The 23,707-nt window shown below is 44.7% G+C and overlaps 1 protein-coding gene and 1 long non-coding RNA gene across 10 annotated transcripts in view; one reads left to right on the forward strand and one right to left on the reverse strand.

The window, feature by feature from the left end:
* Positions 1–114: 114 nt before the first annotated feature.
* SLC44A3 (solute carrier family 44 member 3) overlaps positions 115–23,707 on the reverse strand; it is an 82,899-nt gene continuing 59,306 nt past the window's right edge. For 7 of the 9 annotated variants that reach the window (XM_065908371.1, XM_065908359.1, XM_065908353.1 and 4 more), the window contains 3 exons: positions 5,523–5,660; positions 2,943–3,179; positions 115–1,809 (listed from right to left, as the gene is read on the reverse strand). In XM_065908371.1, the coding sequence (XP_065764443.1) occupies positions 1,714–1,809; positions 2,943–3,179; positions 5,523–5,660 (471 nt within the window). In that variant the 3' untranslated portion in view covers positions 115–1,713. Of the gene's footprint in view, positions 1,810–2,942; positions 3,180–5,522; positions 5,661–11,734; positions 12,380–23,707 lie in introns of those variants that run through there. The other 2 variants (XM_065908387.1, XM_065908379.1) reach the window with 1 other exon arrangement.
* Positions 11,632–22,753, forward strand: LOC136148709 (uncharacterized). Its single transcript, XR_010659553.1, has 3 exons — positions 11,632–11,741; positions 12,170–12,366; positions 22,390–22,753. It is a non-coding gene; the product is annotated as an uncharacterized lncRNA (long non-coding RNA).

Here is a 23,707-nt window from a genome sequence, read left to right on the forward strand (position 1 = left end):
TTTTCTGGCTAACTTCAGATGGGTAGAGTCAGACTTTTTTTTTTAAAGTATTCTTTCCCAGGTATTGTTACAAGGTACTTTAAAATTTCTTTACTGAATCTACACACCATTACACTGGGACTGAATGCTCTAGATAAAGCTTAGAAAAATGAAGGGACCTGCCCATTGCTCACAGGAAATGCCAGCCAGGATTCAAACTACATTTGACCCTTTGCTTATTCCATTGTGCTTCAGCTGCCTCTACCTCATTCTAAATCCAATTTGGAATAATCTTAAAATCATCTTGGGAAACATTGGAGACGGGGTGGGGTGATTTTACGTCATATTCTAGGGTGAATAGATACTAAGAAGCGTCTGGATCAGGAATAGGACATGCTATTTGATAACAGATGAGAATTTAGTAAGTGTTAGCAAAAACCTAACCTTCAGTTACGACATGGAGGAGGTCGAATATCTAAGTGTTGAAATGATAAAAAAAAAATCCAATCGTGAAGAAGAGACAAGTGGTTAACATACTTTTGGATGTTTTCTCACACAAGTGATATCCTCTGATAGCACTGGCTCTCTCAGGCCTTGGGGGTGCCAGCTTGTTTTTCGCTGAGACAGATAATGACATGGGGTGTTTGTACCCACAAAAGAAGCACAGTTGACTTGCTCATCACACAACAATGACTTAGTTTAACACTTCAGAGAAACTGCTCTGTAAATCCTTTTCTTAAAAGGAGACGAGTTCAACTAATTCAATGGTGCTGTTTAAGAGAAAAGTCGTAATTTGCATCTGTTATAGGAGACCTGAGCCGGCATGCAGTTTTCTACCCTCTGTGAAGAAGAGGGAAGCATATTCACTGTTTGCCCTGCCAAATAAGCCAGACTGGGTGTCCTGTTAGGAGACTGGGTGATTCTGTTTACCTGTTCATCTAGTTGAAGCAAGACTGCCAATTAACATGTTAGATGTTCCTATTTGTTGAAAGCTTTAAAAAGGAAAAACAGTCCAAGGACACCCCTCCCGCCATTTCTCTGGCCCACCACTGAATTTAAATCTGGGAATGGGGTCCAGGCAGAAGAACTTGAAATCTTCCTCTAGACAGTTCTCAGGTGGAGCCGTGCTTGAAAGCCACTTATGCAGAACATTTGCTGATTTCTACAAGGTAGCCTTGTACTTTGAACAAAATTTAACTTCACATCTGATTAAACTTGTGCCTGTTCTATGCCATGCCCATCAGGTGGTAGTTCCAGTTACACTTTCGGCTTTAATTGTCCCTAAATTGAAAAATTGTACTTTGAAAAGCTGTAACATAAATAGCTCATTTCCAGGAGTGGAGGATTAGGTAGGAAAAAGTTCTCTGTAGTAGGGCAATATTCCAGAGATTTCTGCTAAGGTTTATTGATTATGAATGAGGAAGTCCTTTTCAGGGTGCCCTGAGATGAGTTTTTACATAATGTACTTTTTTTTTTAAAAAATTGACTGCATAAACAAGGTCTTAAAAGATTTTTCAGTCTCATTTGGTACAAAAAAGGTTGCATACTTTTTCTGTGGTTCTAGTATTGTAACATGGTCAAACAGTGGGGACAAAAACAGTGGTGAAGAACTGGGGCCACATTGGGCCTTATCATTTATTCTTTTTTTTTTTTCATTTCCTTATCGTTTATTCTGCACACAGCTCTTAGGAGAAGGGAACTTTTTCAGGTGCAAATACCTGATGGGCACTTATCTCACAATGGCCGGAGTTCTGTTCCCTCTTCGCTTGTTAATGAGCTCTTGTCTCTCTGTGCCCTTGTGTTTAATTTGTTGATCCTTTTTACAAAATTCTGAAAAGTAAAAGAATGAGTTAGACTAGTGTTCTGTATCTACACTGATGGGCAGTCATTTACTTGGCCATATCATTTCTGGGAATTTAATCCTTAAAGTTTTCCCTGTTGAACTAAAATATCTTGGGGGACAGATTTCAAAGTAGGTTTTTAATCAAAAAAGTATAAATTGTAGAAAGAGACCTAGTTAACTTCCTAATACCATACATAAGAACAACCATAAGAAATATGTTCTTTGGAATACATACCAAATAGGTTAAAGTGTTATCGTATTTTTATGTTCTGTTGGGAGAAGGATGAAGATACACTTATTTATAAAACTATAGACGTGCTTTTAAACTTCAGTGCCTAGCTGGACTAAGGAGTGCTTTGCATTCTCTGTTTCAAAGCAGAAGGGCCTTAATGCCTAGATTTTATGGTAATCGAGTGAAAGAAAATTGTTAAAATGTTACTTGACAGAGACAACTGAAAGAGATGAGAAGATTCATTCAGCTGTTAAAATATCCCTGTCTACACAGGATAAGGCAAATATGCAACAACTGTGTTGCAAAAGCTGTTGGGAACAGCTGCCTGCTATTTCCAGATAGCAGGATGGGGGCTCTACTGAGGGTGTGGCTTTTCTCAATCTTCTTGTGACCTGGTTAACAAAGGGCCTCACAATCACAGATCTGTCAATAGTGGCCTTGAAAGTGATTGGTCTCCATTGGAGTAGGCGTTCCCTAAAATACAACTGGTATGACATGATATTTGGGGATGCAAAAATGCCTTTAAAAAAGGATCAACTGTGAAAGCTCCGGACCATACAAAAGGCCAAAATAAGCCATTAAAACCATTAGGGACTTGGATGGCTACTGCACCCAGAATACCTTCTACCCTGAGTCATTTGCTAAGTGTTAATTGTTCAGTTTCACTTTTCTCCAGGAAGGTTTCAATAAGGGAGGTGGGATCAGCCTCAGAAAATAAAACACAAATCTTACTCTCAGGACATTTGGGTCTTGGGACATCAGGCTCACAGAGCCTGCCCACCTGGGAGAGAAAATAAGCTGGGGACCAGCCTCCTTTATGTACAAGTCTTCAACACTTTTGAGATTATGAGGATGGAGGTTGAAAAAGGAAATGAGATGTTTACTTACCAAAAACTCTTGGTCCATAAAGTAGGGCTTTTCTGAGGATCCATCATTTGTTTCCAGATCAACAGCAAAACACAGGAAAAGTGCATCCAGCACAGTTTCAAACACAGATAAAAAACTGTGGGCTACTAAGTAGGCAAAAAAAGCAACCAAGAGCAGTGGGATTGCCCACACCTGGAGCACACGGTGGTAGTTAAATGCCATCAGTCCTCCAAAAACTGTGAAACACACCACTAGCACCTGTCCAAAACAAGAGTTCATTGAAAATTTCTATAAATTGGTTAAGATATTTTAGAAAAGATGTTTGTCAGGTATAAGCAATAGTTTGACACATGTGCATATGTGGGGGTGTATATGCCTTACTGTAATGAGTACTTGTCAGAAAACTGGATACAGTAATATAGGAAGAAGAAAAAATGAAAAGCTATGATGATATCAAAAGAAAACCCAGTTAATTTGGAGAATGGGAAGAATATATATACTTTCATTTTATCTGTGCCTAATTTTTTTTATTTCTGTAGATGTAACAGTACCTCGGGGCTTCCCTGGTGGCTCAGTGGTTAAGAATCCATCTGACATTGCAGGAGATGCAGCTTTGATTCCTGGGTTGGGAAGATCCCCTGGAGAAGGAAATGGCCACCCACTCCAGTATTCTAGCCTGCAGAATCCCATGGACAGAGGAGCCTGGCAGGCTACAGTCCATGGGGTCACAAAACAGTCGGACTCAACTGAGCAACTAAGCAACAATGGTACTTCACAAAATTTTTATCTTTTTTTTTTTTTTTTTACTAAAAACTACAATAAGCATCTTCATTAGAAAAGTTTTTTTAATACATCCTTAGTTTTAAAAACAATGATGCACCAATCCACTGAGTGGATGTACTGTAGTTTAATGTGTGATTACTTTTATCCTGGGGATTAAAGTGGATGGGCTTTCCAGTGCTGGTGTAGGGATAATAGGATAATAGGCTTTTGCTATATGTATATTTCCAGGAAATGATTATAGGCTGTGAGGAACCTAATTCTTTACCAGACAAAATGGAACCCGCCAGACCCCTCATTGTGTTTGGATATCCATAAAGATGGATGTGAATCTGCATGTCACTTCATTAAAAAAAGACCATCAGTAATTATGTGTTCCTTTTGAAAAATACAAGAAAATGAATTACTGCCTAAAATAAAACACAAGTCTTATAAAAATGAAACCTCTTAATAAAAATTTCTGGAAGTAGTTATTACAAAATGTATCACCCACAACCCTACCAAGCTAATGTAAACAACATTATCCATTTAGATACAACTACAACTTGGACTATTAGGCTGCTTTAAAAGGCGTAATCAATTTGTGCTTCTAGAGCTACTGTCACAAGAAAAGTCTCTGGGACCCAGCTGTGCCTTAAAATACATGTGCAGTTAGCACACACCTGTGGAATCTAAGCATGTTCTAACTGGCTCCTGACGGCTCACCGAGACAGTGAGGCACTGGAGACATACACCAAATGCCACAGGAGCACACAGTGCTAAACAAGGAGTCACGAGCCCCCACGTTCACTGGCCCAAGTGGAGACTGGATCCCGTTCACTCTGGGGCTCCATGAAAGCCACCAGCGTTCCCGTCCTGTGAGGAGGCATGGCTGGAAGCAGCAAGGATGTCTAGCTTAGAAAAGTGAAGATGTGGAAGGAGGGTCAGGATGTCTGTGAAACTGTCAGGAAGTCTGTGAAACTCTGTGAAATTTCAAGAATTTGAGAGGCAGTCAGATGGAATTAGGATGAAGCAAACTGAGGTGTGCAGAATTAAGCCCAGGGAGTGACAACTACATGGAAAGAGACTCTGGCCAGTATAAAGATCCTTCAGCCTGAGGCATGGTCAAGAAGGGGCTGGAGGACTGCTGCTACTTCAGGGACTCTAACCTGCAATCTGGGAAGGGGATGTTATTTTTAGTTTGTAGGTAGGAAAAATGAGGTTTTCACAAGATGACATACAACTCCATAGAAAAAGATGACAGCAGGAATGCAACTGGCTCCCTTTGAGATATCAATAATTCTGTATATTTAGGAAATTAATGCTCTTAATGTAGACATTTCATCAGGCTTTAACACTATGTCCATACATATTTTTTTTAATATTTATTTATTTATATTTATTTGGCTCTTCTGGGTCTTAGTTGTAGCATGTGGGATCTAGTTTCCTAACCAGGGATTGAACTCAGGCCTCCTTCATTGGGAGCATGGAGTCTTAGCCACTGGACCACCAGGGAAGTTCCAACTTTCATATATTTTTATGACACAGAGTCTTCATTCTAGATATGAAAAAGTGGGATCACAGTGGTAGACTGGATAATAGCTAAGAGTAAAACTAAGATTTGAATCCTGACTCAACCTACTGTGGAATCCTAGCCAAATTATTAAACCCCTAGTTTCTTCACCTGTGAAACAGAGATACTTCACAGGATTGATGATTAAATGAGAGGATGAGGCCCAGCACAGAGTAAGCGCTCAGGAAACAGTTCTCTGTCAAAGTCTTGTTGTATGTCTTAATTTTTGGATCCCAAGTTACTTTATTATTTTAGTTAAGACATCCTACCTTTCCTAGAAAAATTATGAAGTCTCCAAAGCAGTTAACAGATGTAAAATGACTTGAATTCTTGGATAAGAGTTTGAGCGCATCTTTTGCTGATGTACAAAAATCTGTCCCATTAATGGCAGTTGTAGTGTATGCATTCTGCAATAAAAGACAATAGTTAAAAAGATGATGAGTTTTACTGTTTTAAAGATAATACAATGCCAGTACAGAATATTTGCAAAATAGTTACTATAAACCCACTATCCCTACCCATAAAAATCATTTCAAAGTCCCTTTCAGTCTCTGGAATATATGCACATATATTTTCACATCATTGTAGTAAATGGAAAAGAAATATTTCTGGTCAATACAGTGGATTAAATGATGAGTACTGCATAACTATCTTAATGCATAGCAGAGTTTGAGGGCAAAGAAGTACCTAAGTACTAGAAACAAAGCAGACCCTACCTAATGGTGAGCATTGAACCACAAAGACTCAGAGGGCAGGGAATCAAGCAAGGGCTTCAGGAGAGAGGGGCTGGGGGTTGAATCCCTTGCGGGTAAGAAACAATGCTCAAGCCCATGCCAGGAAACTGAACTGTCTCTATAATCACAAAGTTTATATTCAGTCATTCAAGGAAATTGGTCAAGAAATGCAACTTCTGCCTGGGACCCCTGAAATGACTAGAATCTGGGCAGAGGAAACCATATTCCCCAGGGAATGGTGGAGCTCCACAGATAACCATACTTGAAGAAGATGAAGTGTTCGCATGAAAAATTTACAGGAGACTCAAAGAAATGAACAGTGCATCAACCAAGAGAATCTGCACCTTGAGAACAATCTGAAATAAAGCATTCAAAGAAGTATGTTTAAGATGTTAAGAAGATGACAGAAGGAAGAGTAACCATAAAGAATGAACAGCATGATATGAAAAATGAAGAGGCAGAGTAGAAGACAAATGGAATAGAAATTCTAGAAGTAAAAAGATATACAATTTAAATGGTGCGATGTCATCATTACATATCTGACTTACTTTACATAGGAAATAAGCATCTTCATGTTGCTCCTTGACTTTTATTATTCTAATTTTTAATAAATACATATTATAACAGGAGTGTGTATATGCATGTACATATGTAGCTAGGACATATTTAAACTATTTCAAATATTTGCTATTATAAATAACTATGCAATAAACATCTTAATTTCATGATTTTGGATCATTTTTTAAGGATAAATTTCCAGAAATGGGATTACTAAATCAAAGAGGACAAGTGGGTGTATGGGTTCATATGAGATTTCTTGGGTCATTTTTCCAAAATACCTTTTCCTTATAACTATATGACAATTTCAAAGCCATCTATTTACATTTCCCATGAAGTCTTTAAAAGGCTACCTGCACTGCCAGTTTACAATAATTTATAACTTCCCTTGGAAAGTATACTGGAATGTTACCTGCTTTGGTTTTGCCTTTTCTTTTGGCTTAAAGGAAGAAAGTTTTATTTCATGATATAAAGCTAATCCTTTCAAACACCCATTCAAAAACATTGTAAAGAAACCAACTTGGAGTCTACTGCAGGGATCCAGCCCTCAGTGGTGCATGTCTTAATCAGACAGAGCGAGTTACAGAAGAGAAGGGGAGTAAGGCCATAGAATTATCTTTTATTTTTTGGCTATGTACACATTGCTATATTTAAAATGGACAAGCAACAAAGACTCACTGTATAATATATGGAACTCCATTCAATATTATGTAACAACTCAAATGGGGAAAGATTTGAAAAAGAATAGGTACATGTACATGCACAACTGAATCGCCTTGATGCACACCTGAAAACTAACTCAGCCTCTCTTGGTAATTCCCTCTTCCCCACGGTCAACTAGAAAGGAATATTTGGTTCTCAAAGATGAAAGATTGGGTATTTACCTCCCCAGAGAGGGCACTCTGCCTGCCTCAGCAGGATATTCTCTATCAGATGTCAGATGAGGTCTCTGCAGAAGTGCCTTAATGGTATTCCACAAGAACTTTGGATTTCTGACTTACAGCAAATGCATGTAAAATTCACTTTTAAAATCTCAAACTGGCTGTTGGCAGATTTAAGTCCACTAGTTTGAGGACTTAAGTCTTGAGAAGAGATGTGAAAACTCATTGCTCATTATCTGATTAAGCATCTCTGATCATCTAAAGTTCTCAGAGCCCTCACCACCAACTCAATGTCCTGAAGACACATGTGCAGGGCAGGTAGGTAAATGACGGAATCAATCTTTTACAGACTGAAAACCAAGGTCAAGGGCATTGCCCCAAGTGCTCTGGAACATCAGGGAGGTTTTTTGGTGGTGTTTTTTTTTTTTTTTCATTCTAACTTTCTGGATATGACACTATCGAAAGGCTATTTAAAAGCATGGTGCTTAAGGTAAGCACAGGTCCTGTCGGCAGGTAATCTCTGGGTTCAAGTCCCAGTCTTCAGTCTTCACCACTGACTGGCTGTTGATTTTGGTGGATTTACCCCCTGTCAGACTTCAGTGTCCTGATCTATAAAATGAATTACAGCACCTACTGCAAAGGGATGTTGGGAGGATTAAAGAACCTTTTCCCTATAAAGCATTTAGCAAAGCACAGGCACATAGAAAGCATGTAATAGAGGGTGCTTATTTTCCTCCAGACCTCACCAATGATGATCTCATTTACAACTGGGAAACATAGAGGCCATTCTTTAAGCACTGAGGAGGTGGGGAAAGGACCGGCGGTTTCTTCATCCGCAGGCTTTAATCCCTCACATTCACAGGGAGCCAGGAGAGGCAGGACCTGCTTCCCAGATGACACCCCAGGTCCCCACGTGATCTTGCTCAGCAGCAGGGCCACATGCCACTCGGCCTCTTTCTTCGGGTTCTGTCCCCAGCCCCCACCCCTCCACGTCTCCCTGTTTCAGGATGGGTACACAATTTCTGTGAAGATTTCCTTTTCCTACAGATCACAACCTCGTAGGCAGTTTAGCACCACTGCTCATAAGCAATAAAAATAGATTTTGTTCCTTGGCTAAAATGATTAAATGTTAAAATGGTACTTTCTCACACATGTGTTGACTCCACAGATCTTGGGGGCCCGTAACCATTTATCTTTTCTTTAATGTAGCATGCCCCATGAAAGAGGGCATTAAAACCACTCTGGCAGGGAAATTATATATATGCCTTCCTGCCACTACTGCACCACTGGTATTTTACCACAAGGTTCAACCCTGAGTGCTGCAGAGAGACCTAGAATTAATGTCTGAATGAGGAGCTGAGGGAGGGAAGAATTACTCACGATACAGGATATGGATTGAAAATTTCTGCAGTTTCAGCATTAGCTAATTTATACTTATTCTGAGGAGAAGTGCTTCCTTGTCAGGCAACTGGAAGATGAATGGCAGTAAGTGTTTAGTGCTGTAAGTCCTGGCTTGGAGCACTGGCATTTTCCTGGGATGACGGAACGCTAAAGTGATCTGCAGACCCTAACAACATGTTAGGAAAGGAATGATACAATAAGGAACTGAGAATACATTGTGTTGGTGGTCAAGGTTAATCATGAGATCCTGAAACAAGAAAAAAGGAGGTAGTGGCACCAGGCTTTTAATACCAGACAAAATTCAGTGTGCATGTTTCTTTAGCGTGACTGAACAAGGGAACATGTCTATGCCTTGAGATGGAACCCACGAAAACACAAAATGGATACAAGGAAGGTTTACCCACTTGACACCGCAACACTAGGTCCCACTGTCACTCTCTTGCCTGGGACTAAGGACTCTCTGCAGGTACAGGTGGATTAGGTTTCAGACTCTCATGGACAGTCCACCAGGGCCTGTCACAGGCTGCAGGGGAGGGTGTGGAGGGGGGCCTTGTATGGTTGGGAGGACTCGTGAATAATGAGCTACGACTCAAGCTCCAGTGAGACAGCAGCACACTGGAGTGGAAACCCAGCCTGGGGTGAGGGGAGGAGGGCTCATGGGGGAGAGGAAGGGGTGGAAGATGTCACAGAACTGGCATCGGGCTGGCTCCCTGCAGGGAACGGGGCTGGATGGGGTCAAGGCAGCAGCAGGAGACAGTGAAGTGAGGCTCAGGGGTCAAGCAGAGAAGTGTGGTGGGACTCCCCCAGACCCGGGCCTCAGCGAGGCTGAAACGCCATGCTGTGGAGCTAGGGGGGTGACAGGAAGGCACAGTCTGTGCTTCTGGAAGCTCCCCAAGGCTGCCCCGTGAAGGCTCAGGGCAGATCTCTTCTCACTGTCTTCTGTTGAGCCAGAAAGCCCTGCACCTCCCAAAGCTCATTCTCACCAAAGCCTTTGGGGGGGGCCCAGACACCTCTACTGGGCCTCCTGGGCTCTGCTTGAGTTGTACCTAATGCCCAGTTGTTAGGGGAAGCACACTGACTGAAACGCCCAGCCTGCCAGGCACCATAGGAACCATCTGCATGAGCTGTTTGACGATAGGAGGTCCTGGTAAGGAACATGGAGCTAATAAGCCTCCACCAACCGGAAGAGTTCGGGAAAGGTCAAAAGGAGACACCACCTGTCCGACCACCTCCCAGAATCCTTCTCACTGGCATCCATCTTGGCTGAACAAGGCGTGCAGCACAAGGAAGGGCTCTGAGTCAGAATGATTTGCTAAAGACAATCTGGAAGCTAAGCCCATCACCATAAAAGCCGACTGCCAGCCATGTGGCAGAGCTGTTCTCCTGGCTTCCCTTACCCTCCTGCTCTCCGCCCGGGCGCCCTGTCCCAATAAAAGCTCTTGCTTTGTTAGCACATGTGTCTCCTCGGACAATTCATTTGGGTGTTAGATAAGAGCCCAGTTTCAGGCCCTGGAAGGGGTCCCCCTTCCTGCAGCGCTGTGACTGCTCAAACACTGAGCACATTGGTATCATTACCTATCAGAAGCCAGGGGCCAGATTCCCCCAAAATTAATTCTTCTGTGGGGAGAAAATAAAGAGCATTAGGAATTAAACTCACGTCAGGTACTCTGCTCTCCTCTATCCCACTTCAAGAGATGCCTTAGGGATATGTCTGCTTGCCAGAAACCTGGAAGCAGCTTCCTAATTTGTTCCTGTGGCCTTGTTTTTCTTTTGTCATCAGTAGGCAGGTGTGCAACTTCTGTGTATAAATAAATAACTGAAAACGGCAAGCACTCATGGAGTACATACTGTGTGCTAGACCTTGTTCTACATCTCCCTCAAAACATCTAATCCTCTTAACAACCACAAGTGGATGATGAGAACTAGAGCGCAGAGAGGTTGGGTAGCATACCCCCGACACACACATGCAACTGCCATTGCGTCACTTACAAGAAATGGACCTCTGACTCATTCAGGCCCATCAGGAAAACATTTATTTTGAGCTGTTCTTTGTGCTTCCTTCCAAAAGATTCAAAATAATAAAGTGGTGCTCTCAGGAGACGTATCATTAAAAAGACCCAAGGATGTGGCAGGATGGGTTAGTAGAAAGAGGCTGGGTTCCTGTTACGTTGCCTCCACCGACCGGCTCAACAGCCCCACTGAGAAATGTCACTTCTCACTAACACCCGCTCTCAGGTTCTCACTAGAGCTGCTTCATGTTTGTACACTGCTTCCAAGCGGACCAGGCACCCTCCTGCTATCAGCTGACTTGATCTGCTTCTCACCACAACTCAGTGAAATAATTACCATAGGTATATTCCCATTTCACAGAAAATTCTTATTTTTGAAGAGAAAGGAAAGAGATTAAAGTGTAATTTTAGGCAACAGAAAAGTTGGATTATTTCTTTGATTTACTCTGAGAGCTGTCCAAGAATGTTAATTGGAGCTTTTACACAGAAAGCACATTTTCCCTCCTTAACTCAAGCCGGAAGCCAGCCCACTCCACTCCGCGGCCTTCATCAGCGAAGGGCAGCCATTAGTCCTGTGAAACTGAAGCGGGCCCTTCTTCTGGAGGCGGAACTGTGAACCCGAGCTTCTGTTGACTCTTCAGAAAGGTAAACAGAGCTTCCCTCTGCACCGGAGGAAAGGCGTTTGCCAAAAGCCCTGCCGTGAATACTCAGCTTTATTTCTGGAGCGCCTTCCTCACAAAATCCTGATATTTATTAACTCAAAATAAAGCAAGAACTATGAAAACAAACCCGAGACACTGGATGATGAATAAATAACACTGGTGTTCATACTTTCCGAGGGACTGAAAGAAATACAGTGAAATCTGTGCCCAGAGCCATCCTGGTACATCCAGGGGTCTTTTCTGGTAAGACTCGCAGGAACCATCACAAGCGACTTTCATCTCAGCTCCGTTTTTATCACAAACACATGCTGAGGGAGAAGGGGCACAGCCTCGGGGCCTGGCATCTGCCGCTCGGATCCGTCCAAGAGTTCACCGCTCACCAGTTACTCAAGTCCAGGGAGACGGGGAGTGCGGAAACCTGCCAGGCCCTTCGGGGTTGGGAGCGGGAGGCGGGTGAGGAAGAAACTTGCCTTGGCTGGGGCCTGACACTGCCAGTAAAGCCGGGCACTAGTATTCTTGCCTGGAGAATTCCGTGGACAGAGGAGCCTGGCAGGCTACAGTCTGTGGGGTTGCAAAGAGTCGGACACGACTGAGCAACTAACACACACACACCTGCAGTGTGGTCCTGTTTGCTCCTTTAAAATGTATTTTCCTTTTGCTTATTTTTTTAGAAGAATGGCTCTATCATTTCCATGCTGGTCTTTAAATAAAATTAGTCAACAAAGAGACAAAGAAGAAAGCAAGAAAAAGTTACTCCGACTCCCCGCCTCAGAAATAACCATTGCTAATATCACATGGACTTCACCCCAGTGTTTCTCCGCAAAGCTACACAGCAGGCAGACAGACAGAAGAGCGGATGGATGGGCAGGTAAGCGTGGGTCCTAAAACCGGAAACAAAAAGTACTGTTAAATGAAAGCAGGAATGTGAATTCTACTTCAACAAAAGGAAACTGAAACTGCAGGACTATTTGAATGTCAGACAAATGTATCTTCACATACAAGACTTCGGTTTCTAACAAAAAACAATCTTTCTAAAACTATTGTGAAAAATGTTAAGAGGTTAGAGTGCTTATTTTTTAACACCATGGCTTAAGTTTCAGCAGCATGGATGGTGAAAGATGAATCCTCCCCCGTTTTTTTCCTGCCTCCCCAGTTTAGTGTGTTATTGCCATGACTTTATCAGAAGTTTGAACATATACAGCTTCTTCCATAGTGACAGTCTCAGTTACTGAGTGGCATGTACACACCACAGCCACTGTCCCTGCTGCCTGACACTCAGCTCTGGGACAGCGGCTCTGACTCTAGCCTGCAGGGCACGGAGTAGGGGGTGGGGGAAGGCCCTCAGCTGAAAAGCCCTCTCTGTGAGGCTCATGCACATTGAATGCATAAAGGAAGATGCTTTCGGCAAACCAAGAATGGCCTCCAAATAATACTTCATCCAAAGCCAAATTCAATTCATTGGTACATTTGTTCCTTCAGTAGAATGTTAGGATTAAAAGGTTATCCCAGACACCACCCTGAAAAACCCTCTCATTTGACTAATGAGGAAGCAGAAGTTTCAACAGGCTAAATGACCAGGCAGAGGTAATAAAAAATGGACATGAATTGGATATTCACAGTCATGCCCTCTCCTCTCCCCAAATCCAGGAAAAGCCAAGTCAGGCCACTGCATCTTGCTGAACTTGGCCATCACTGATATGCTAGCAGAGTTCTGCGCCCCTCCAGGGAAACCCGCCAGGACAAGGATGCAGGGCTTAGTGATGAGCAGGCCCTGGATACAGGGCTGTGCAGGAGTGCCGCCTGCCTCCCCCAGGCCCTTACGGAGGGCAATCCCTGCTTCAACCTCATCTGACCTGGAAATAATTGGTGGTGGAAAAGAGGGAAGCAAAGAGGCCTGGGCGTCCATATGGCAAAATTAAAGTTGTGGATCTGTGCAAAGGGAAATATAGGGGATGGAAGATGCTCCTACTATTTTTTTTTTTACTTTAGGCTTTATTAGAAAGAAGACTAGATGGATTAGCTGTCCCTGGTGAGTGAAGGCCATTGATTTCCTCTCCTCCTTACTCTTACCCTTGACAGGGAACTCCAGGCAGCTCGGTGAAGCCAGTAGGGCTACAGACTTGAAGTCATAGGATCCCCACATAGCAGCTAGCATCCTGGGTAAGCTCTTCAGCCTCTGGCCTCAGCTTCCTCATTTGTACAGTGGCAGTAACACCTGCACGGTGTTCTTGAGAGGACAAACTTAGACCATGTATGTAAATGTTTACCAGGGTGCCTGATAGATCATAAAAACTCAATAAATGGCTTCCTAGGTGGCACAGTGGTAAAGAATCTGCCTGTCCAATGCAGGAGACACAAAGACACAGGTTCGATCCCTGGGTCGGGAAGATCCCCTGGAGGAGGAAATGGCAATCCACTCCAGTATTCTTGCCTGGAGAATCCCATGGACAGAAGAGCCTGGCGGACTATAGTCCATTGGGTTGCAAAGAGTTAGACACGACTGAGCAACCGTCTGAGCTGAAATGGCTATGTTTTTCATAGACCTGAGAAGACTGGTTCTTAAGAGAATGTCAAACATCTCTGATTTGAAGTTCAGGCCCGAGAAAATGGCAAGAGGGAGATGGGGAACAGAAATGGGAATGTTTATGGTTTCACATATGGCATATTTTGTGGGAATAATTTCTAAGTCAGGAGCATGTGCCTTCATGAACATGCTGTTGATGGGAGTGGGGGTGGCAAAGCAACAGTTGACCTGTGAGGCTTGCTGACAGAGAGCCTGGTAATCGATTGAGAGGTTGCTGGGGGTAATCACTGCTCTGTGCATGACTTGGCCCAGCATGCAATGGAAACTCTCTTATAAGAGAAATGCATCTGCTTAAAGACACTGGCTGTAATAACAGATCTCTTCTTCCTGAAGCTCCAAAGACTACTTGCTCTTGCATTCTGGCCTCCTCTAACCACTAGCACTTCTGTTCAGAAAGCAGATTCCCTTGCAGTCAGTCCTAGGTGTTGTCAGGGCAGCTCCAACAAGCGAAGGCACCTCTTATGAGCTTGCATTTTTCTTTATTGTCTCCCTGATAGTCCTAGCAGATGCTCTAGGCTGTGTGAAGGCAGCACAAACCAGGGCTGGTGCTGAGAAAGCAGAGGCTCATCCTTCCGTCCAAAGACATGTATGGAGGGTGTGCCTCTGCTGGGCTCAGGGTTGGGCACCGGGCACTGAGCCAGGCTGACAGGTTTGTGTTCTTGGACCTCACGAAGTTTCTTTATTGCTGCCTTGATGGAGGCAAGATGTTGGCACGGCCAACAGTCCCCGAGGCCCTTCTTGCCCCCACCAAGATGCTTCCTGATGAAGTCATCTGGCCTCAGCTGTCTCACTCCTTAGATGAATGCAAGTCAAGCAAATGCTTCTCCCTGCCCCAGCCCTGTGCCAGCTGAGGCCTTCTGGAAAAGGCAAAAGGAGGGAGAAGACAAAACTTCTTGAAGAACTTCAAAGACTGGATCCACTTGCCAAAACATTAAGGAACTTTCTAGCCCTGCCTAGATAAGAATGCTAACTGTGCCAAAATGCTCTTAGTCACTTCCTCTCCTATTTTTCCGAGACCTCGTTTCTGATATGTCAGTAGAGATGAGACCTTAAATGGAAGGAGGACTGTCTAGCGGTCCCCAGTGTGTGTGATGGTTCACTCTGCTCTCATGACTTGCTTCTCTTCCCACATCTGTTTTCTCATTTTTGGTCTGTCTGCCTCATTCCCACAGGATTCAATCTGTGGCTCATTCCCCCAGGTGAGGGGAGGGAGCTGGGGGTAGGGTATTAAGAAGACACTCAGTGTGAAATTCTTACTGGCTTTTGATTTCCGAAATTTTAGCTTTCTAAACCTTTACTACCAGTGAAGAAGGTGAAGGAAGGGGGTTCCCAACAAGACCCCAGTGTCTGGGAACAACAGGTGGGTGTGCAGGTCTTCCTCTATCCCTGGATTAGAAAATGAGACCCCCCTGAACTGCGGAAGGAGAGGGAGAGATCTGTGGGTTCCGAACACATGTCCAGGTCTGCTTTATTTATTTATTTTTATTAAAAAACAGAGCATGGAGAATTGGCAGGACTCTAAATGGAAGTGTCCACTGGTAAGGTCAGAGTTTGCTGGGCGGGAGGGGGTTTCAGAGACCTGGGGCTTTCAGAACTAAAATCAGAACAATCTCAGGCAAAGCAAGAGGGTTGATTACCCTACCCATAGGCACATCTAGGCAGACAGGGCCAGAGATGGCCTTTCAGAAGACTCCAGGATGCCGAAGGAGCCATGAGGACAGGAGGATGGACGTCTCAAGGGCAAGCTGTGTGTACCAATGCCTGGGGCTACCTGATACTTTGTATAACCCCATGGAGGGATAGTCCCAGAACAATGGCTTAAACTTTCTGCCTGTTTAGTAGAATGGGAGTTCACAGCCAGAAATTAGGTTAAGAGTCATGATATAGTATCTTGCACATCTGAGACTGTGGTTGTGGTTCACACCTGTGTGGAAGTCAAAGCTGAGACTCATATAGTGGCATCGGCAGCCCAGAATACCACCAGGCTCTAGCTTGTAGCAGAATGTGAAATCAGTACCTACCACATCAAAGTGGCTTTTACTCCCTCCGCCACTGTGACTCACACCACTTTCTTTTTAAAAAGAAAAAATTATGAATGCATTCTCTAGTCTCTGGCCAAAAATCAATACCTTCTCCCAATAAGTCTAATGCCCAAGACGAAAACAGTCGGGGAGCGACAGCTGAAGATCACACTCAGTCCCTCAGAAGGGTATGGCAGTGAGGAGGAGAGGGCGTGGCTTCAGAGGTGGGCAGTCTGAGCCTTGGACAGCAACTCTGTTCCAGAAGCAGATGCAGATAAAGAGAAATGACATGAAGACACCTGCTCTCCATCATGAGGAAGATTAGATTTGAGGTAGGAGCTAGTTGATGGTTTAATTTCATTTCCCACACTAAATGAATTTGGGAAATGTCAAAGCTAATCTATAATCTTTCTGTTTCTTAAGCACTTAGGATAATGTTGCAAACTTGGATTGTGGAAGTTCTATCTTCCATCTGAACCATCCCCCTGCCTGGCCCCCACCCTGGCCACCATCACAGATGATGACACAGCCTCAGTTGTAAGCGAGGTGCCCACAGCAGGCACTAGACTGCGGGTGTGAAGAACATAGCAGGAATCAACGGGCAACTTCCTCCACCCCGGGACAAACACTGTTCATCGGAGCTCAGTGTTTTCACGGGTCACCTGCTTCCTTATTTGTAGAAAAATTGGATTTTGCTGACTCAAAAGTCAGTTTCCATAGATCAAAGTTAAAAACACAGGCCATCTCCCTCAGCATATTTGCAGAACACCTAGAGCATGCCACAATGGGAAGGGACAAAGAACAATAAGGCAACATGTCCTGAGAGTTTGGAGGGAGGGGCAGAGCACAGGCTGGCTCAGCACTTTGTTCCCCTGGGAACAAACCTGCTCAGCTTATCCACTGAGTTTACAGGGGAGACTTCAGGAGTTGGGGTTCGCTGTTGGCTGAACCTGGGAAAGAATGGTTTGGTCTCTTTGTTTCAAGGGTGAAACATTAATAACCTACTTTTACAATGCACTTTCCACCCCAGCCATTAGATATTCAAGGTGATATTTTTAATCTTCATCTGCTGTCTCTTGGATCTCTCTGTTCAGAACTTTATTAGGAAGAGGGCGTGACTTATTAGGTTCCCAAAACCTTAACACTCAGCTCTGGTATTTTCTTCCTGTGTAACCTGAGGCCTTTTGATGAAAGTGAAAAAGGAGAGAGTGAAAAAGTTGGCTTAAAATCCAACATTCAGAAAACTAAGATCATGGCATTTGGTCCCATCACTTCATGGCAAATAGATGGGGAAACAGTGGAAACAGTGACAGACTTTATTTTCTTGGGCTCTTAAAATCTCTGCAGATGGTGACTGCAGCCATGAAATTAAAAGACGCTTGGTCCTTGGAAGGAAAGTTATGACCAACCTAGACAGCTTATTAAAAAGCAGAGACATTACTTTGCCAACAAAGGTCCATCTAGTCAAAGCTATGGTTTTTCCAGTAGTCATGTATAGATGTGAGAGTTGGACTATAAACAAAGCTGAGCACCGAAGAATTGAGGCTTTTGAACTGTGGTGTTGGAGAAGACTCTTGAGAGTCCCTTGGACTGCAAGGAGATCCAACCAGTCCATCCTAAAGGAGATCAGTCCTGAATATTCATTGGAAGGACTGACTACTGAAGCTGAAACTGCAATACTTTGGCCACCTGATGTGAAGAACTAACTCATTGGAAAAGACCCTGATGCTGGGAAAGATTGAAGGCGGGAGGAGAAGGGGACAACAGAGTATGAGATGGTTGGAGGGCATCACTGACTCAATGGACATGAGTTTGAGTAAACTCCGGGAGTTGGTGATGGACAGGGAAGCATGGCGTGCTGCCGTCCATGGGGTAGCAAAGAGTCGGACACGACTGAGCGACTGAACTGAACTGAACTGAACCTGGAGCAAGTTGCTATTTAACCTCTCTGAACCTAAGTGTCATCTACTAGAAAAAGAAAAAGGGTGATAATTGTACCTTTCTCACAGGATTGTTTGTGAGGATGAAGGGAGTTAATACATGTGAAGCAGTTACAGCTTGGTGCTTGGCACGCAGAGTGCCTGACAAGTGAGAGGTATTCCTGTCTTGAGGAGCTGCACACCTTGTATGCATGTGTGTGTGTGTGCACACGTGTGTGTGCTCAGTCGTGTCTAACTCTTTGTGATTCCATGGATAGTAGCCTGCCAGGCTTGTCTGTCCATGGAATTCTTCAAGCAAGAATACTGGAGTGGGTTGCCATCTCCTCCTCCAGGGGATGTTCCCGACACAGGGCTAGAACCTATGTCTTCTGCATTGTCAGGTGGATTCTTCACCACTGAGCCACCTGGGAAATTGCTGCACACCTTGGAGGGAGCCCAACAGTTGTCTCCCAAGAGCATTTTCTGATCAGCTGAGGGCCCCCTACATAACTCACCCTTCCTTTCCTATAATAAGGCCATCAATTCATTCAACAAACAGTAACTGCTTCTCTGAGAAGGTAGAAGAATTTCAAGTCAGGAAAGACAGATGGCAACTGTGCACTGGGCCTTTCCCCAGAAGGACGAGAGGCTGCTGAGTCCCACTCGGGGCAGGAGGCTTTAGGGCCACACCCTCCTGGTGTCTGAGCCTTGCAACACACCCATGGCAGGTGGGAGCTGGGCTCCAGCAAGGCTGCTCCCCAGGAAGCCACATAAAGCCAGGGCCCTCAGCCCAGCAGGTTCTGAGCTACACACCAGGAAACATGAGGACACAGTCAGTTTTCTCCCAGACAGTCTGGGGCCTCTGATAGATAGGTGGCTCAATTCCTTTCTATCTAAAGTCAGGACAGTAGCATTTGGCACAAAACAGCTGGGCTGTGAGGATTACCATCATCTATAAATGGGCCTTAATGTAAACGATCATATTGACACACGTGTGTGTTTCCTTCTACACCATGCTAACACAGAGGCATCTCTCCAGGGCTCTCGCCGTCAGCTGGCCACCCCAGAATAGCTCTGAGCCAGTCGGCGGGGGTGGCAGGATTCGGAACCGCCACTGTCATGGAAAGAACAGCTGTCTGGATGCTCTGTGATGAGGCAATGTCAACTACCCTAAGAACCATGTCCTCTTAAGAACCTTTACATCATTTTCATAATCAACTTAGAGGAATTGCACAATATTCATTACTTTTCTGATCTGCACAGGCTGCTCTGGGGAGAAGAGAGGAGTCCCTGGAGGTCTGCCAGCTGGCTGAGGATGAACCAAAATCAGACACAGAAAAGTCACCGAGTGCCTTCGCTCTTGGTGGACTGTGAGAAAGAGAAGCATTGAAATTGAGCTAACTTCAAGGGAGGTGGTGGGGGGAGAGAAGGTTTTGGGGTATTACAGAGTTAAGTCTGCCACAAAGCCCTAAAAGAGAGAGACCAACTTTCTGTGCCCTGAAAAACAAGCAGTGGCAGGCAGTGCGGGCTGGGATGGGGGTGGGGTATGAAGTAGGGAGGGGAGAGATGTGTATGTTTGCCAAGTAGCAGCAAGTTTTTCTCTGTACTGGATTCAACAGGATTATCTGGAGCTTTTCTGTCCAGTATATTTGTTAGTCAGAAGCCAGGAAGCTATGGGCATTTCCAGTCAAATGCTAAGAGGCAATAATCTCTGCATGCATTTCTTGGTATTTCATATCTAGACAGACATCACAGTAAAGCGGGCTGGCAACTTGATGTGCTGCATTAAGGCAGATCTAAGTCACCTCTCAAGTTGCTGACCAGGAGATACAGCAGAGATTCCCCCAGCTACCCTGCATGGTGGCCCACAGTAGAAATGGGGGGTAAAAGCTGCTGGACGCTACCCTCCACTGTTAAGAATGACCAAGGTAACTGGCATTTTACCGGCATCTGGTCTCCAGTTGGATGTATTTGTTGCTGTCATCACAGCAGCAGTGTTGGGAGAATCACCATAAGGGGATGAAAATAGGGGTTCACTCACATCGTCAGTCCACTTGACAAGATTCTGGAGGCTTGAGATCCAGGCAACATAAAGCATCACCCACCTTTGTGATCCCAGGGTAAGTCCTCACCATGGATAAGAATAACAACATGAAAAAAAAGATTCAGGACTTTCCTGGTGGTCCAGTGGCTAAGACTCCACGCTCCCATGCAGGCGTCCTGGGTTCTAGAACTGGTCAGGGAACTAGATTTCACATGCTACAACTAAGACCTGGTACAGCTCAATAAGTAAATAAATATTAAAAAGAAAAAGATCCTGCCATTCTGGACACAATGGAAAGACACACAGTTCAGGTTTTCCATCCTGCCCCACATTCCACACATGTCACAGCGGCAATGTTGTAACCTGGTACCTGTGTGCCCCAGCTCTCAGCAAGCCACCAGGACAAGGCTGAGCACACCCAATGAGGACCTCAGGTCACTTAAACTGACCCTTTTCTTCTGCAGAAGCTCAGTGACGTGGTGGGATTCACCCAAGTTCCACCAAGAAGGCAGAAACCAACTGCTGCCACACTTGACTAGGGGCTGCCTTTACTTAAGAGTTCCTCCCAGGAGACAGGTTAGAAATTGTTTTCAAACCTGTTTGACCTCAGCCCATAGCTCACCTTCTACACCCATTCCCATGTCTTCTGGAAGAACAGAGAATTGAAAAAGAAGTCAATGCTCAACATGATAAACATACAATGCATTAAACAACAGCCAAATACTCACCAGAAATGAAGTGGGAGACAAGACAAGTAGGACTGCAGTTGAATAACACAGTCAAACCAAGGGGACTCTGGTGGTACCCACAGTAAGGGTTCCTTCCCCAGTCTGCAAAATCCCAACTCTGCCTGGGCTCACTTACAAGCCTTGAATGCTCATCAGGCTTCACTTGGGCAGTCAGACATCTCAACAGAATTATGAATTTGAGACCTCAGGAAATTAAGTAAAACACCACTTCTGATTTCTAAATGACACACTTCAGTAAGTTTTAAGGTGGTCAGCTGTTAAGAATCTGCCTGCAATTCAGGAGATGCAGGAGAGATGTGGGTCTGATCCCTACGTTGGGAAGATCCCTTGAAGAAGGGTATGGCAACCCACTCCGGCATTGTTTTTTTTTTTTTTTAAATCCACTCCAGTATTCTTGCCTGGGAAATTCCACGGACAGAAGAGCCTGGTGGGCTACAGTCCACAGGGTCCCAAAGAGTTGGACACAACTGAGTGACTGACCATGCATGTGCAAACATACCAGGTACTTTACTGACTGGTAAAAAACCTTTAGTTGTAATGTGAAAATGAAAATCCATGAAATTCTATCATTTGCCTGTAAGAATTGAAGAGAGAACATTCTGGAACATTAAACCACTTTGGAACCATCAGGAAGATGGCTCCCAAACCAGTGAGCCCACCAGTGTGTGTCAGACCTAGAGGAACACTGATCTAAAGCCACCATCAGCACTAGCTCAGATGTCTGTGTCCTCCGTGGACAAGAGGTGCACTCAGGGAGGCATTTCCATGGGGAACCATGTGTGGACCATAAGAATAAGGGCAGGCCTCCTGCTGATGGGCTAGCCTGCAAGGTCCCACTTGGGGACTTCTCAGCTGGGCTCCTGCAAAGTGCTGGGAGGGAGGGCGAGCCTGAAGGATCTCATCTGGAAAACTCTGAGAACAGCCTGGCCAGTCAGCTCTCCCCAAAGCTCTGACACAGACGTGCCTGAGGGAAGGAGGTGGGTTCAGGCCACCCTGAATGGCCTTTTCTGTGTTTATAATTGCCTGATCCAGCCTTCACCCCGTTCATTTCTCCCACACCTTTCTTGTCCTCCTCCACAAAAATCTGCCTGAAACCAGCCTTGCTCAACAGCTAGTCTGGACTCTGACTTGGGCAGACGCTCAAGAGATGCACCCCCAGACAGTGGCTGTGACTCCCTCTCTGGCTCTTTCAAAATGCACAGTGTTCAGGGCTTGGGTCCCAGAGGCAACATGGATGTGGATTCAGCTCCTAGTTCTGCCACTAATTAGCTATGGGCCCTCTCTAAGCCTCGGTTTCCTCATCTGTATGTTGGAGGTAACTATCTCAGGGGGCTGCAGTGAAAACTCACAGCTGATCTACTGCAGGAAAGTGCTGAGCACACACCTAGCCATACGTGAGGGTCAAGTGCGTGGGTTGTGTGCTCAGGCGTTCTGACTCTTGGTGACCCCAAGGACTGTAGCCTGCCGTGGAATCTTCCAGGCAAGAATACTGGAGCAGTTGTCCTTTCCTACCCCAGGGGATCTTCCCAAGCCAGAGATTGAACCCGTGTCTCTTCCATCTCCTGTACTGGCAGGCGGATTCTTCACCACTGAGCCACCTGGGAAGCCCGTGAGTGCCAAGAAGCCGTGGCTACTGTTGTTGCTATCTGCTGTGACCTCCGGTGGTTCTCTATGCTCATGCCTGACAAATCCTGCCTCTTCAGGGCAAGCTGTCCTAGACATCAAGTCAAAGCCCCTCCCCGTACCAAGACTCCCTTTCCTGAACTTCAAAGACCTCATTCCAGCACATACAGTGATAAAAATATCTCATGCAAGTGTCTCATATTCTGCCCCATTCCCCACACTAGTTTGTCTGCTCCTTGAAGCCCTGACTTGCTTTATATTGACTCTGTTTCACCACAGTCCCCTCCTCATTACACCTTGTACAAATGGTTTGAATATAGCATAAATAAATAGATGTTGGATTAATAATTGTGTGAGGTGTACACACACTTGGGATTTACAATGTACAGAGGCAAGTAATGAGAAACAATGAGATGTGGAATCTCATTCCCTACCCTGTAGGTGAATTACCTCGTACCCTTAGGCTGGGTGTCGACAAAATGCGGCAACTGCTACTAGCCTCCCTCCCAGGGCCGGGGAAGACGGATTAGGCTTTTAAGCAGCAAAACTGAAACACAGCCCGCTCCTTGATGTTAAGTAAAGAAGAGCATCTGGGTTCTGATGGTAACAAATGGATCTCATTCTCCTCTAGCATTTCCCGGCTCTTTCTGCACAAAACTAGCAAGAAAAAAAAAAAGCCTCAACTCTTTTAAATCGGATTTCCAGAGAAAATCTTTTCCTAGCAACTCATTCCAGTGCCAGGAAATTTTTCAAAGGCTAATCTAAATTCCTTCTCTCACTTTAAGCTCCCTTTCCTTTGTCCACTACCAAATGAGATCGACAATAGCTCTGGCCACGACTCCAGAACAATCATCTTTATTCTTACAAATCTTTTTTTTTTTTTTCTTACCATGCTGCATGGCATATGGGATCTTGGTCCCCCAATCAGGGATCAAACCCATACCCCCTGCATTGGAAACACAGAATCTAAACCATTGGACTGCCGGGGAAGTCCCTGCAAATCTTTATTTCACTCTGCTTTGCAGGAGTTGTTTGGACAACAAGTGACCTTTCCCTCCTCATCAGTATTCGCATTGCTTCTTTCTCTTTTATTCTTCCTCCTCTTCTTTCTCAATCTCCTAAACCGGAGGCCCACATCACCTAGCAGTACCCAGTCCTATAGGAGTCACTCCACGTTAAAGCTGCTCTGAGGGACTTCCCTTGTGGTCCAGTTCCCAATTCAGGGGGCCTAGGTTCTACCCCTGATTAGGGATATACCCATGTGCTATA

The sequence above is a fragment of the Muntiacus reevesi genome, chromosome 1, assembly GCF_963930625.1.
Source record: "Muntiacus reevesi chromosome 1, mMunRee1.1, whole genome shotgun sequence".
NCBI classification, from domain to species: domain Eukaryota; kingdom Metazoa; phylum Chordata; class Mammalia; order Artiodactyla; family Cervidae; genus Muntiacus; species Muntiacus reevesi.